General features: G+C 35.8%; 1 protein-coding gene across 1 annotated transcript in view; it reads left to right on the top strand.

The window, feature by feature from the left end:
• Positions 1-17,457, top strand: part of USH2A (usherin) — a 507,951-nt gene that overhangs the window by 409,555 nt on the left and 80,939 nt on the right. The window contains exons 58-61 of the mRNA XM_081943929.1: positions 4,457-4,564; positions 7,242-7,425; positions 8,941-9,098; positions 15,709-15,867. Coding sequence (XP_081800055.1) covers positions 4,457-4,564; positions 7,242-7,425; positions 8,941-9,098; positions 15,709-15,867 — 609 coding nt within the window. The remainder of the gene's footprint in view (positions 1-4,456; positions 4,565-7,241; positions 7,426-8,940; positions 9,099-15,708; positions 15,868-17,457) is intronic.

The following is a 17,457-nucleotide window of genomic DNA, read 5'->3' on the forward strand; positions in this document are numbered from 1 at the left end:
GAAGGGGAGGTCAACCTATTCTCCAAAGCACTTGAAGTCAGGGCAAGAAGCAATGGATGGAAACTAATCAAACTTATCAGAGTTACTCAGATAACAGATAAACCTCCAAGTGCTTCAACAACCCTCTAAAAAGGTGCAGACTACCAACTGTCTGCAAGAAATATAAATCCTTCCATTCCCCACTATCCTGTCAGAACTGAAGAAGCTTTTTGAATGAGAAGCGAAACATCTTCAAAAGAAAAAAAACAAGAAAGTCCAGTTGCCTTTTGAAAAAGCACCTTTGGTCCAACATTGGCGGTTTTTGAGATTGGACAACAATCTGTCTGAAATGGTATAAGTTTCCTGCTTGAGCAGGGGTTTGGACTAGAAGATCTCCAAGGACCCTTATGTTATTCTAGTAGTCTTGTGACATCAAATGGAGCCAAACTGTGATTTATTTTCTCCAGAAAAAATCCAAATGAGGACTATACAAATTCATGAAGCTGGCTCATTTCAGCAAATCATAATTAACAAGAATATCAAAGTAGACTTCAGATAATTGATAAATTACCATTAATAAAAAAAATGTAAACAAATGTTTCTGATCTTTTCCTCCTGGCTATACCAAATAAGAAGTAGCATGGGGAGTTAAGAATACCTGAGTTTAAGGGTTAGTCAACTCATATTCTTCATTCTGCAATATTAAGCCATGGATTAATTTAAAAGAACTAGCCACAGCTAATGTAATATTTTGTCTGACTATTACTGTACCAAAGAAGACAAAGAAAAGAATTTGCAAAGAGAGACTATGTCCTGACTATTCATTCTGTTTTCCTCATAATTTCTCCAAAGAAATATTACTCATTTATTTTTATTAGTACAAGACTTATACCAAAGCTTCTCTAGAAATTCAAGATGCTCATGGAATGACAATCATAGAAGGTAATTGGGACATTCATCGACATTTGAGAGAAAAAACAGAAGATGAGACAAGATATTCTATTTCTATCAGAATGCATTAATTCACGCTTTTGCAGAATTAATTCCATTAAAAAATCCGAAGGAGGCAGACTTTATGCTGGAGGAGATCCTTAATTCCAAATTACTTTTAACAAGCAGAATAATCCCCACTTCAAATGTTATCAGTTCTATGGTGAAGTGATCTTAAGTGCATCACTATTCCTCTGATTCTTTCTCTGACTGGAATAATATTGCCTAATCTTATCTGAATGTTCTTAGGGTTTACTGCATAATGTGTATGAGAAGTTTTCTATTCATCTTCATCATGAAGATCACCATCACCTGTATTAAAACTCAGTATTGGTTTTCTACAATAGGAATCTTTTCAGGCATGGGATATAGTTATGTAAATTAAAAAGTTCATCTCAGCCAACAAAGCCACAGCATCCAGCCTCATCAAGAAGTGGGTTTAAGCGAAGACCCCGGGGGCCTATAAAAAAGGGCATTTTCCTTTAAAAAATAAATAAATAAAAGGTTCATCTCTAAGACAGTACACAAGTTAGCATGAAATTGGCTGAGGCAGGTGATTTTCATTCCTCATATACTTATTGTGTAAGGAAAAGCTCAACACAAGAGAAGGGTGCTATACAAATCTGTAAGAGATGGCATGCTGAATTCTGCTGAGTTGGAACTCAGTGTCCCAAGTTTCCTTGAAAAGAAGAGCCCTTTGCTAATACCATTTGGATGGAGTGGTTAATAATGGCATAGGAAAAAGAACGCTTAAAATACACGTGCATTGAGCTTTTGCACATATAGAACTCTTCTTAGATGTTGAATATTTTCAACAAGAATGCAGAATTAAAAAGACTTCTAAAGCTTCTTCCAGGCTAATGTATCTCTACATTTCCAAGGAGACTAATGAAATACTTAAAAAAAAAAAAAACTAATGCAATTTCTCAAGTTCTCATGTCCAAAATTTTAATGTGGGAATTATTATAAAAAGTATGCATGTACTGAGGTTTGTAAACAGAACACAACAAAATTGTGATCCAGACTCCCTTGTTATCGCTGTGTTTTAATATCAGACGAATAAACAGCAAAAACAGGACGCTTGTACCCTGATGCATTAAGTGCGATAAGCACTTCTTTGCCTGCCTTTTATTTATTTGTTTTGCCTATCTCTATGGTATACTGCTGTAAATTAATATTGCTTCATAATAAATATTTCCTTTTAGTAGTGAATTAAATGATTCCCTTTAAGAACAATTGAAGTTACCTATTGCTAGAATAATCTGTCGAACAGCGAAATGTTGAATATTTGGCTTCTATCCATACCTTTTTTTTCTTTTTAAGAAATAAAATATATTTATGAAAACATACAGAGATAATTCTTTCCCTTCTTCTGTTTCTAGTTAATTATTGTATTATAGTCCAGTCTGGCCTCTTGACTCCTCTCTTGATTTTACATGTTTTTCCCCCCTCTTCAATTTACAAGAAATACAGAGTCCCAGTGACTATTTACTGTTCTTCTTTTCTTTCTGGTCTTTTGGAAACAGCTGACAGCTATACAACCATTTTGAGAAAGGGAGGGGGGTGAAACAATGAGGTTGCCATCTTACCAGTTTTAGACAAAGTGCTACTCCCTACGGTTTTCTTCTCTTTCTCGCCATAGAATTCCATTGTTCGTTTGTTTTCTTTTAGTTGCAATGCAAAGATAAGACAGCGCTGGATCCCTCAATGACAAATACAAGGAAGATTGGAAGGAAAAAATAGAATGAGGGCAGAAGTCCACTAGCAGTTTTGGAGCTCATAATAAAGAAAATCAAAAAGCTTTCCTTTCTTGATAACTGCTTTTCGAAACATATGCATAAGAATGAATAGCTATCTACATATTTATAAATCAGTTTTCAAAGGTTATGTTGAATCTTGCAGTGTTTTATGGTAGAGAAATGCTGAGGCATGTTCAAAAGGAACAATAGGAGGTAATTGTGAATTTAGGGTATAGAAATAGGAGAAGACTTCTAAAACTGCTACTGAATGGCAAAAGAGAATGCATTTGGGAATAGATGCTAACAGACATTTAATGATGATAAAATAAATAGTTCTACTTAAAAAAAAATGGTTAGATGCATTCCCTAAACTTGGAGACATGCAGGTCTACATACAAAAGCTAAACACACCTATTTAATGGAATTGGTAAATAGTTAAAAGTAGTGGCAGCTGCTGTTTGAATTTTAAAAAGGAAAAGGAAAAATAATAGATACTTGGCAGTCACTGAATGAAACATGAGAAACAAGAGGAGTGGTATATTTTTAGGGGAAAAAATAAGCACTGGAAACTCTTTTGGCTTCCGGCTCTGCTTGTGGTTTCTTAGAGGCAATTGGCTGAAATACTTATTATCACTTTTGGAAAATTACATGTGCTTCAAAAAAAAGAAGGGAATTTATACCACTTTATGATATATGAAGATTTAGTTCTCTGAGTTGCCCAGAATTTAGCACCAAGAATCTGAGAAAAGAAGAACTAGGGCTGACATGATAGTAGTATTCCAATATTTGAGGGTCTGACTCAAAGAAGAGGAGGTCAAATTATTCTCCAACGTACCAGAAAGCAGGACAAGAAACAATGGCTGCAAACTAATCAAGATGAGAAGCAATTTGGAATTAAGGAGAAACTTCCTAACATTGAGCACCATTAACCAGTGGAACAGCTTGCCTTCAGAAGTTGTGGGTGCTTCATCACTGGAGGTTTTTAAGAAGAGACTGGACAGTCACTTGTCTGAAATGGTATAGACTCTCCTGTTTGAAAAGGGTGCTGGCCTCCAAAGCCCATTCTATTCTATTCTGTTCTGTTCTGTTCTATTCTGTTCTATTCCAACCTTTCTCTTCTAAGAAACAGAATCATTCAATGTTCCTTCCCCTGTAATGTAATTCTTGGGGAAAAAATAGGGGAAATCTTACTCATGTTTGTCTCTAACCTCAGCCACTACTTGCTTCAGTCTTCTCTCATGTGGCTGCTAACACATTACTTTGAAAGGAAGGTGGCTCTCAACAGCAAATGGGTTGCCACATCTGATTTATTATTGAAGAAAAAACAATATTTTGAATTACTTTGCTCATTTTCAGCATTCTCTGTGATCCCTGATATCCAAGTTAATAATTATGTTTATATAGCTTGTGCTGAGCATCCAGATGATGATGTTATCCGTTTAGTCCAGTCTGACTGTTGGCGATTTTATGGTCCAGGTCTCTCCATATCTTTGATCTTTCACTGTTTCTTTCAGTTTTTTTATGCTCTGGCTGGTGTCAGCTTTGACAGCATCCAGCCACCATGTATTTTGATGGTCTGGTTTCCTGTTGCCATTGAACATCCAAGATATATGAATAAATATTCATATACAATTTTTAAAAAATCCATGAATGTAAATGTTTTGGGTTAAGTATATTCTATTTTCTCTCTAATAGAACTCTAACCTAAAAAAATATCTGTAGGTTTCACCTTTTTTATATTTATTTAGATCTTCAGCCTTATGAAAACTACAACTTCACACTCACAGCATGTACATTTGCTGGTTGTACTACCAGTCGGACAACTGCAGGTAGAACATTGCAAGCTGCTCCTCAAGGTAAAGACTAATTTATTAACATTTAAACTATTTATATATGACAACTACACCAGGGCACTATATCTAGGCACTGAATTTAAACAAAAACAATTCTTCAACTCCTTGTTTGTTCAGTCAAAGAGGAATTACGTTCAAATGGACCTCCTAAGCAGAAAAATTGAAGAAAGGATGGAATGGCAACCCAAGGCAAATAAAAAAATGTTTAGAGAACACCTGCCTAACATTCCTAGTTGTAAGTCACCTAGAGACATTTGACAGTTGGGCAATCTATAAAGTAAGAGAAAGACAGGAAGGGGGAAAGGAAGGAAGGAAGGAAGGAAGGAAGGAAGGAAGGAAGGAAGGAAGGAAGGAAGGAGTGGTAGAAGTGAACACACAGATCCAGATACTTAGAAATAAACCTTATTTATAGAACATTTAAAAGAGATGATTAAAAAGCTAAGAAGGAAAACAAAAGACCAGAATAGCAACCAACAACTACATAAGTAGAGATTAACACCAGACAAACTAACAAGCAGAAAGCTATACTCTAATCAAACAACTACCAAGGACAAACCACACCCACAGCAAGACTGACGGAGAGCAAAGCCCATTCTCACTAGCACTGATGATATTATCTATTCAGTATTCCAAAAAAATTGCTACCGGTTCTGTGGGCGTGGCTTGGTGGGCGTGACATGCCTTGGTGGGTGTGGCTCTGTGGGCATGGCAGGGGAAGAATACTGTAAAATCTCTATTCCCTCCCCACTTTCAGGGGAAGGTTACTGCAAAATCCCCATTCCCTCCCAATCCGCTGGGACTCGGGAGTCAGAGAATAGATGGGGGCGGGGGCAGTCAGAGGTGGTATTTACTGGTTCTCCGAACCACTCAAAATTTCCACTACTGGTTCTCCCAAACCTGCTGAATACCACCTCTGCTAGTCAGGTAATGAAACATCTGGGAAGGAAAACAAAGTGTAAAGAACTCTCTAAGTGTAAGTCTCCAGACCTCCACATAGTCTTATAGGCAAAAGAAAGATCTCAAGCCCTTTTGTCAATTAATTTGTTTTTCAGCAGTTTCCTTACCCACCTGACCCTGAATAGTGCATTTTGCCATTGTAATTGTGTATATGTGTTAGTATTAACAAGAATGCACTGAATGATGTCAATGATGATACAAAAAGTGAAAAATTTAATATATGTAACCAAACTCCCATAAATTGAAAATATGGAGTGAGGCCTAACTTTTGTCAGCCTCTCCCTTTAAAGTAGCTTTTCTTTTTATTGTTTTTGTAAACTTCATTGTGACAGTTTTCCAACATCAAAAATAAAAACTATACATTGCTAATTATATTCCCGGGCAATTGATATTTATGTAATACTACTGACCACACCCTCTTACATTGATCGATGTTAAAATAAAATGTGCTGAGACATAAGCTAAAAAACTTTCAATCCAGTTAGTTCTGTAAAATGTGCTAATTAACTGGTCAAGAACCAATAAATTTAATTTTAGCTCATGCAAGACAGGCTGTTAATATGTCTGCCTGGACTGTGGGCAGGGGGGCTCTAAAGAACTATACTTTTCCTAAAACGAGTAGGGATTGGACATATATCGTAATGCATTGCTAGCATAAGACACATCTGTGGAAGAAGACAAATTGTCCTGCTGTAAACTGGTACCATTTTGTATAACTAAAGCTAAGTGAAATGTCTTTGCCGCAAAACGTCATATCCTTTTTACTTTCATACTACAGCAACTATATTACATTTTGGTAACTTTTTACAGAATGTATACATATGCTGACATGTACACTAAGATCCTCAAAATGTGGGATTATTTTGCCCCTTTTTTCCTGAAGCATGCAAATGTTAAGAGTGGAAAAGGCCACACTGGAATACTGTGTCCAATTTTAGTCACCACGATGTGAAAAAGATGTGGAGACTCTAGAAAGGGTGCAGAGTAGAGCAACAAAGATGATTAGGAGACTGGAGGCTAAAACATATGAAGAACGGTTGCAGGAACTGGGTGTGTCTAGTTTAATGAAAAGAAGGACTAGGGGAGACATGATAGCAGTGTTCCAATATCTCAGGGGTTGCCACAAAGAAAAGGGAGGCAAACTGTTTTCCAAAGCACCTGTGGGACAAGAAGCAATGGGTGGAAACTAATCAAGGAGAGAAGCAACCTAGAACTAAGGAGAAATTTCATGACAGTTAGAACAATTAATCAGTGGAACAACTTGCCTCCAGAAGTTGTGGATGCTCCAACACTGAAAGTTTTTAAGAAGAGATTGGCTAAACATTTATCTGAAGTGGTGTAGGGTTTCCTGCCTAAGCAGAGGGTTGGAGTAGAAGACCTAGTCTGTTATTCTGTTTTAATAACTGATCAAACACTTATTTTTATTTTTCCTGGAATGATAATCTATTGTACACTGATTGAATGATGATTAGTGAATTTTGTATTGCTATATAGGTCTTTTATATTGTGTATTTTAGTACTTTTGCTGTAGTTTAGTATTACCTCAAGAAGGTTGAAGGTTAACTATAAGTAACATGAATTTATTAAAAAAAATTAGGAATTCTAAAGATGAATCTGAAATGAGCTTAGATTTTTTATAATGTGTTAACATATTTTAATACATTTATGAAACTACATATATACAAATATTATTGTAAACACAGTTTTACTAATGTAATTGTAGGGGTTTGGTCACAGCCTCGTCATATTACAGTAAGCTCTAAAATAGTGGAATTGTATTGGGATGAGCCAGAAAAAAACAATGGAATTGTCATTCAATATAGATTATTTTGTGATGGAGAAGAGATTTTCAAAGGTGGTGGAGAAAATCTGAATTTCACTCATTCCTCCATGCAACCAAATAACAGGTAAAATGTCACTTATTTGAGAAAGGATGTTGTTCAGTTTTTTATAATATAAATTGATATATCATACTTTAACATATGTTGGGGCTTAACCCAAGGACTATGCAGATATGTAGATTTGATGAGTAAGATATAATTTGGAACACACATGGGCAGCATTTAACACCTGTTGGGATCACCTTAAATGAAACATATCCTTTCCAAGGATCTGGTACCAGCTCTAGATGGCAGCAACAAAAGCCCAGGAAAAGAAAACTGTTTTAGGAGCTTCTAGTTTGGGCTCCATGTAGGCATGGGGCTATGCCTATGTGGGCTCCAAATCACATTAAGCTTCTGAATCAGGAACTCTGCACAGCCTAAAGTGTTGGCCCCAGCATGAATGTCTCATGTAAATTAACATTGTAATCAAAATGACATTGAATACAGGGTCCCATGAACTTCATATAAAGATACCTATGTGGATTGTGGAAAACAAGCCTTACAGGTAACTAATAATTATCCAATTGGGCCTTCCAGAAGAGCTTTCACCAAACCACAGCTAGGTTAATCCAAGTCTCAAATTTCTAGAATTACATTTCAGTGTGTGTTTTTATTGCCATGATATGGAAGTGGATTTCTGCTAGGATTTATATTCCTAGTCTAATCTCTAGCCTGTAGGGTCAAAGTGGTTCTTTGTTCACATGTTAACCATAACTGATCCTGCCTAGTTTCTAGATTAGCCAGGGCTGGCTATCTATTTCCACCCATTGTAATTACCAATCAATCATATCTATCACATTGCAATAATTTTAATTAAGGCATGCAAAATGTTCAGCCATACAGTCATATCGCTACTGCTGATTTTGTTTACAAATATGTTGTTTCGTCAATCCAGCTACAGCTACCATGAGCAGATAGGTTTTTGTTTCAGAAACCATATTTTAAAAAAGAGTGCATGAAATAAAGGAAAGAAGAAATGGTGGCACAGAGTATGGAAGTTTTTTTCCCTACTTGTACACATAGGAAATACAATTTAGTACAATAAGCTTGTTAGATATTGACTTGTAAGATTTGTATCCCATCTTTCATATAGGAGCATAAATGTCAGCATGCATAATGTTTCCTTCTCCAGTTTTTTTCCCTTACAACAACCCTGTGAGATAGTTTGATCTGAGAGATAGTGAGTAAACTCCCTCAGGCAGAATAGCTGTTAAGCAGGTCTCCTTGATCCTCTTCCACCTTCCACTATACATATGCATAATCGCCAAAGAATAAGCACTTATTTCAAGCACCTGCTCAATGCATAACTACAAAATAGATGGATTAGGGTGTGTGTGTGTGAGTGTGTGTGTGTGTGTGAGAGAGAGAGAGAGAGAGAGAGAGAAAGTCATGTGACATTCACATAAATGGTTGACATTACATTGTGTTGGAATATGTTAAATATAATGAATGCTAAAATAATTGTAAAATATCATTATATTCTCAGCTTTGTTTCTTCTTCTCCTTTCTCTTCCCTTGCACCTTCATGTGTATTTATAGATACGTTTACCAGCTAGAAGCCAGTACGTGGGGTGGTAGCAATATCAGTGAAAAATATATTGTCCAGACACCAGCAACAACACCGGAGGAGATTCACATACCATATAATATCACAGTAATTAATGCAGATTCCATATTCGTAGCATGGGACATTCCTGGTAAGCATATGTATTAGTATTCAGAAGCTCCTAGATAAGTTATGTATCTGTTCCAGTTATTTATTATTTCCTCTCCTTGGTTCCCATTATATAAATAGGCAGACTTGGAAGCTATATTGATGCAAGAATACATCCTAAGGCAGATATTAGGAAAAGTTATCAAATCCATATAACAGCAATAGACAACCACATTTTGGATTTTTCTACTTTAGGCATCAAAACAATTTAAGTGATCTGTAACAGATGATAAACTAATTCATGAAATAATTAAGCAATAATCTGTTCAAATATTAAAAATGCCATATTATGGATTTAATTTAATGATGGGCATTGAGTTATACTAATAGCTTTAGCTTTAGTCTGTTTTAGTTTTAATTAATCAATTTTTTAAAATTGGTTTCAGGAAAGGGTGAAACAGTCACTGATAACCATACTTCTTTTTGTTTCCTGTTCTATTGAATGCAATGTGTATTCAGTCATTATGACCACAAATTAAGCAGACTCTCAAAAGTTGAGAAAGAAAGGTAAAATAAATCCTAGGTTCTTTGTAATGAGAAGTAGCATTGCAAGATGATAAAGATAGATAGGAGAGAGGGAGAGAGAGAGAGAGATTTTTATAAGTAATATTGTTATTTATTTTAAAAAGTAATGTTGATATATAATAAATTATCTTGTTTATAATTTAGGATTTTTTTAAAAAAAAGTCTCTTCACTTCTGCTATAAAAATATTGTTACGTATAGCTAAAACTTAATAACAATTTTAATATTCAGTATTAATCCCAAATTATTTAAAATATTTACATCTTACAAAAAGGTCACCGGATGAAAAGATAATATAAAGACATTAAATATAAAGTTACCAGGTAAACATTTACATGCATGCTTGGAATAGTAAATATTGTATGTCCACTGAATCAATTCTTAATAGATCTATAATATCCTGAGCTGTCAATCTTTTAGTTTTCAGAAGCACAAAATCCATTATAGAAATGCTATAATATATGAAAAAGATTAAAATCTTAAATTAAATTCACTCCCCTCCACCCGTACTGCCTAAAAGGATTTAAAAGCCCAGGAGAAGGTGGATGAATTTGACTTATAATCTACAGCTGATTTCATTGGAAAGTATCCTATACTGTCTCAGTTTTGATAATCAGTTTCCCTGAAAGCTTTGAATATTCACTTTAACAGTCCAATCCCTGTGCACCTAGCTAATGTGATTCAGAGTGGAATTTTCTTGTGTGGTCAGGTTGTTTGCACTAAGAATTTTTAATTAAAAAATAGGTGACTAGACATGTCCTGCAAACATCTGGATGATCTCAATCATGTAGAATAGTCTGGTACCATTTGCCAGACATCTGAATTTATGCAGTTTTTAAATGGTAACCCTAGTCAAAAGGAAAATCTGAATTCTTTCGGATCAGAATAAAAACATCCCTCTGTTCTTTCCTTTCCCCTTTATCTGTTTGAATTGATATGTTTTAAAACTTAAAGATAAGAAATTACAGTAGATTCTCACAGTTTAGTGCACATTGCCATGCAGGAAGTGAATGTAAAATATCTGCTGCTAGGGATATGGGAACAGATAATTACAGTCAGCTGTCATCTTTTGTTTTCTTTTATGCACTTCCTGGGGTGCCTGACAAGGACACAGATGGGGGTACTGTAGGATCTTGGTTTGATCCAGGATTTTTCTACACTTAGACATGTTAATAACATTTGAAACAGAAACTTGCCCATCACATTAAAAAGACAGTTCTATTACCAGCATTTTTCTAAGGGAAGTGAAGAGAAAGACTGATAAGAAGCTCTTGCTTAGAAATTAATGTGCTGAGTAAGTACAGCATAGTCCACTCACACACCAAGAATTCAACCCTATAATTCATATGTGAAACGGCTGATAGCCATGTGTATTTGTAAAGCCTGCATCCCTGGAACACTGAAAGGTGTTGTAAAAGAAGAGAGTACTCAGAATTACTCTTTTAGGTTAAAAGAATTTACTCGTAAATTTACTCATAGGAATTTATTTATAATTTCAATTTTGGTGTCAATTTATCCCTGTCTAGCATAGCTACTTTTCTTTGTCTGATGAAGTATGTGATAAATATTGTATTTCCTACCAGATGTGATAGGTGAGGGCACTTGTCATCCGTCTACAAACCTGTGAATCATTAATTAAAATGCAAAGGTTTCTTCTTGTTGTTTTGCGAAATGATTTGTGTGCATGGATGTATCTGCATGTATTTTAGGTACCCGCTTTTTGATATACCTGCTTTTTGCTATATTGATAATTTACTGAGTAATCTGATAGAGATGGTTGAGAACTATATTCCAGATTAGAACACAGGGAAAAAAGGAAGAATACATCAAAATCTATCTTCTTTACTCAGTAATTCCAAACAATAAATGCACCTTAAGGAATGATTAAGCTTGCTTCTTGTTGCTGATCATAAAGTGGATCCATTAGGCTTATTATCTGAAAAATTAAGTAGAAACATAATGTTTGATAAAGCAGGAAAGTTTTTACAAAGGTCCAATAACAAGTTTAAGTTTAAGTTAAGTTTATTTGATTTATAGACCGCCCCCTCTCCCCGAAGGGACTCGGGGCGGTGTACAGGAACCACATTAAAAAACCATATACATAATAAATACTCTTAAAACCAGATTAAACCTAGAGCCCTGTACAAGTTATTAAAAATTAAAACACGACCTAAAACCAGCCCATCGAGTTTAAAAATACAGGCATGGGGTGGGAAGCTGGAATTAGGCCAGGCCGGCTAAATTGAACAGGTGGGTTTTTAGCTTCTTGCGGAAGGAGCGGAGATCTATAGTTGTTCTGATATCAGGGGGAAGGTCATTCCAGAGGGTTGGGCCCATCACAGAGAAGGCCCTTCCCCTGGGCGTCACCTGCTGGCATAGCCTAGTGGATGGCACCCGGAGAAGTCCCTCTCTGTGTGAGCGGATCGGCCGAAGGGATGTATGGGGCAGGATGCGATCCCGCAAATACCTAGGTCCTGTTCCATGGAGCGCTTTAAAGATGATAGTCAGCACCCTGAAATGCACCCGGAAGGCCACAGGTAGCCAGTGCAGCCCGCGCAGGTGAGGTGTTACATGGGAGAATCTAGCGGCTCCCAAAACTGCCCGCGCGGCCGCATTCTAGACAAGTTTCAGCCTTCGGGTACATCTCAAGGGGAGCCCCATGTAGAGAGCGTTACAGTAGTCCAGCTGGGATGTCACAAGCGCATGGGTGACTGTGCGAAGGGCAAGAGGCTAGATATAGAGATTTCTTAGACACAGAATGCTGATAGGTTGAGGATTTGTGGAGTGGTGTTGACCAAGAGACCAAGAACTGAGAACTTGTCAAAAAAGATGGCACAAGAAAGTCTTTTTAGAAGAATCCTGACAATTAGATATGAGGCTTTGCTATATCTAAGACTACCCTTGAAAAGCTAAATTGTAAAGGAAAGGCAACCCATAAAATTGGGACCGGAGAAACTGCAGTACTGTGAAAAAGCAGGTGGTGATAGGAGCAATTGAAAGTAGTACAGCATTCATCCCTACATAATAACTATTATAACATGACGTTACCCACCCTGCAGGAAGTATTCATGTCAGGTTGAATCTTATTTTCTTTAGAGTTTACTTTTTATATGGATAATTCCTCTCTTATGCTTTTAAAACTTTATATAGAAATGATATGCGGTATTTCTCTCTTTTGAAATCAAGTTTTAAAATAAGGATTGGCAGTGATTCTCCCACTGAGATAGTCATTTTAATTGATATTGTCTTCTAGAATAAAATTACATTTTATTCATCAAATGTTAATGAGAGGCTAGTTGGTCACAGTATCCTTTTTCTATAAAAGGAAGCAACACTTTGGCATTTGATCTCCTTATCTTCTTAATAAATTTAGATTGCATAAGGACCCATCAGTACACATCCATTGAGTCTCCTTTTGTTTTACTTAGGATGTTTAAACCATGGTGGTATCTCTAATTTACGAAGCTTTATGAATGTAATAATTCAAAATATCTCTCTTACCAAACTGGAAAGATCTGAAAGTAGTGGTTTCACTAGTTAAGGAATGGAAAGATGCTTGATCCTATTTCACTTAGGGTGATTGAGATGGGGAGACCACAGTTCTACTTTACCTTCAGACACAACAGTGATCTCAGTGATCTTTCAATCCAGTCAATCTCAAAACTTTATTATTGTCACAGGACAGGTCGCAAGCATGTAGACCAGTGGTGGGTTCCGGATCCCGTTGCAACTGGTATGCTGCAATGGGGCCCGGCATCCACCATGTGAATGCACGCACCATGCACACAGCAGGCTCATGCGTACTTACCACTGGTGATGCTCCAGCTGTTCGGCAGAGCATCGTGCCGGCGCCGTATGCTCTGTGCGCGTGCATGAAAGCCTTGATCAGCTCAAATATCAGTAAGGAGAGTGGGCAGGTGGGGGGCCCTCCAGAACATCCCACCTAAACGGTACTTGGTGCTCTCAGCAAGCACCGGTACGCCCGTACCAGGGCGTACCAGTCATATCCCACCACTGATGTAGACTTGCTGATAATAGTAGTAATAATGACATTGACTTGTTTTAAAATGCATTTATAGCTGTTTCTGTGTGATTGGCAAGATTGCTAACACTATGGTATTTTCCATACTGTCACCATATATATTTCTTGTAAGGCCTGGCTTCTGATTCAAAAGCTAATCCCATATGAAAATTTAACTACAATATTGGTTTATTCCAGGATCTCACCACTTTTCTTTGAAAACTGTTTAAGGATATTCGGTTTCTTTCCTTTAAGATTGTTTCCTTCATGGTCATTATATCAATCTGGCCAGCTAGAAAAGTATATGCATTACAGGTAGCTTCCCCATACCTAGAAGTATTACAGATAGATTCTCACACCTAAGAGTATTCCATGAGAAAATTGTCATGAAGCTTCCACCCATAATACTTTCGGATTTCTATCTTTACCAGCTATCCTTACTTTTCCAACCTAAGACTCTGTTGGAACTTATCCTCCAAACTTTAAGTGCTAAAATAAGTTTCGAGGGTTATAAAACTGCATCTTTTTCTTGTTATAAGAGATTTTGCCTTGGTTATAATGAAGCAGAGAAATGGCCTTCCAGTAGCTTCTCAACATTTCACCCAACAGACTTAAGAGGTCATCCTTTAATGTTACAGATTAACTGAACTGCCAGCTCTTTGCCATTTGAACTTCTCTATAATAGTTCAGCTATCTCCTCTGCTTCACTAATTTCAGTACTTGCAGCATATAACACTGTTGCTTGAAAATCAAAATTAGAAACTGGGCAAGTGGGCAAGTAATAGTTAACCTTGGCTTTAAAAAAAAAATAATCATCATTTTTCAATCATTTTGCCTTCCTTCTCTATCTATATTTCCTGATCTACTACTATGTATTTGCTCTATATTTGTACAAAAAAGTTGCCAGATTGAGTATACATAATTTTAGTAGCAGTCAGAACACAGTAGAATCACACAGTGCATTGCTAATGTAAAATGTATCTAGAAATCTCGTATCTAGATTATGGTGGTTTTGTTTTGTTTGAGAAAATAACATTTTTTATTTGAATGTTTAGCATTAATCAAGTTACTTTAAGAAATTAATAAGGCAGTGTATTATATTCTGGTTTTATGACAAGATAGGTATACAGGTATAAATCTTAATGGAAACAAACATTGTCTTTTATATTAATCCAAAGCATGAAAACCCTTAAAGTAAAACTCTAAAAGAATTAAAGATTGAATCTGAAACACCATCATTTCAGGTTTAGTTGAGATGGCATATTTCAAAATTAATAGCTTCTGTTACCCATTGATTATACTAATGTCTCTAATCAAGAATCTTGAACATATCCTTTAAAAGCAACTATTTTTGCTAAACATTTTACTTCCAGGATATATTTGTTTTAAAATGAATGCAGTATTGAACAATTCAAGATCCCCTTCCATTGACTTGTCCATTTTTCACTGTGCAAATACAAGGAAGAACGGCAGGGGACGCCATCAAGATGCTGTTTGTTTGACTTCTCCTGTTACAAAATTTGCACTTGCCAAGCAATGAAGTCATAAAAGAAAAAAAGCAGAATAATTTAACTTTTTTAATTCATAAAGATAATCACGGTTTTCTGATTACATCTTAACTTCATAAATGTTAAATAACCTATCAGCATCTAGTTGTTGTAAATTATGAAAAAGAGTATTGCTGGGAATATTAACCAACTAAATCCTTGCTCTTTAGTGAACATGAAAATGCATTATGGCAGGTTGTCATTGTGCTCACGGTAACTTTGACACCAAATAACAAAACTGCCATTTGTACTTAGGGTAAATTAGTTCACTTTTGCTTTTACTGTTCCTTTCATTCTGACATAAATGTATGAACTCTAGAACTAACCAAGTCAGGTGATTTCCCCACTGAGTTTAGTAAATCTGCCCATTTACTCATCAGAACATCAATGTTGTAGTAGTTTCAAAATCACTGCTTTTATTTTAAAATATAGGAAGTTTTCTTCCAACCATTTCCAATTTCAATAACATTCTATGAACTTATTTTATTTATTTTATCACAGGGTCATTTAAGAGCAATGTACCTTTGGAGTACAATATATTACTAGATGCTGGCCGTACCTCCTCACTTGTAAAACCAGTTGGGCAGTCCAAATTCATTGTTTTGGATGGCCTTGATCCATGCACCCAATATGAGATAAGGATTCAAGCCTGCCAGAATGGTAAGATGCTAAGTAATTCCATCTTGTTATTGGAAGACAGTGCAATTTTGCAAAAAATATATTCTGTTTAAATAACAGAATAACATCTTATTCCAAAATGTTTACCTAGTAAAAGCAAACCTAGGATTGAATCATTTATTTTACACATCTCCATATTGTATCATGAATATTTCAATAGAAAATTTAAATAGTTCACATTTGGGAGAATGTCAGCCCTTTTTATGAAAAACATAAAACCAGGTGTTTTTAAAGTTGTTCTAGAAATACACATCAGAGAAAATCCATTCCCAATTAATGCTGCATCAGTAATTTATATATCCCTTTTATTATTCATAGAAAACAGAAGGATAACTCCCTCTTATTTAGAATTATAAGAAATGTATGAAACCTGATCTAATGGGTTTTGTTAACATGGGGACAGCATAATGGAATTCTTCAGGTGATATTGAATATGAGACAGCCTTGGTCTCTGGGCTTCTGAGGCAAGTGGCATTTCTCCACTGGAAAATTAACTAAACCTTTGGAAAATCATCATCATCTTGCTCCAAACCAAATTGTTTCAAAAATAACTTGAATGGTCTGTATTCCAAAAGAAGGAATGTTGTAAATCATATATTGCCAAACATATAGGACTTTAATAAGGACTGATAACTGAGATGAAAACATAAATTTGACATATGTTAAAAGAAACAACTTTTGCCAAGATTTTTCAATTGGCTGAGTTTCAGAAAGCAAACCAGTAAGCAAGCAGGAATGAGTATTGCTTCTTATTTTTGCTTTCCCTTTGTTAAAGGAAAATGGTGGTTTTGTGTCAGCTTACTATCTTACTTATCTATCTGTGTTATGAATGACTTTGTATGAATTTATTTTATATGTTTGAATGGACTTTATGAGGAACTGGATTAAAGGACCGTATAGGGCAGAAACTAAGAAAGCAAATGGGAACATTTTTCAAGAAAAAATGGCAGCTTTTAGGCAGTATTGTCGTGTCTCAGAAAGTAATCAGTATTAATTCTAGGTAGTATTTGGTTGGTAAGATGTTCAGGAACTCCCCAAAACTTTAGACAAAAATAGGAAATGAAAACAGTCCCAGAAGGATAGGTACAAGTTTTCCATTCTGTCGCCAAGAAAACTGCATGGGCATAACCAATTAAATTCAGCTTGAAGAACATTTTATTTCATTTACGTGTGTGTGTGTGTGTGTGTGTGTGTGTGTGTGTGTGTGTAAAAGACTAGAGCAGCAGATGTTGGCAGTACTGTGAAAAACAATACATGACTTACTGAACACAAATAGTTTGTCAAGTTGAGTCTGAACAATATTGGGATGGAAAATTATTCAGAATACCATAGCTCTAGGCTAGACTAACAAATAAAGAAAACCTCTCAGAATACAATCACAACAATCTGCATGGATCTGTCTGTGAAGACACCAGGGGCTGAACTTGATTTGGAAGATACTATGAATGGTATACTTTCCTTTCTTATTTACCGAACTCTCTGATGAATAGTGTTAACTGCCCAGAGATGAGACAGGTAATGTAGAAATTTAATAGATAAATAAAATAATTGTGTCTGGACTTTCTACTAGAA

The sequence above is a fragment of the Natrix helvetica genome (assembly GCF_964273705.1).
Source record: "Natrix helvetica genome assembly, chromosome: 2".
Classification (NCBI taxonomy): Eukaryota; Metazoa; Chordata; class Lepidosauria; order Squamata; family Natricidae; genus Natrix; species Natrix helvetica.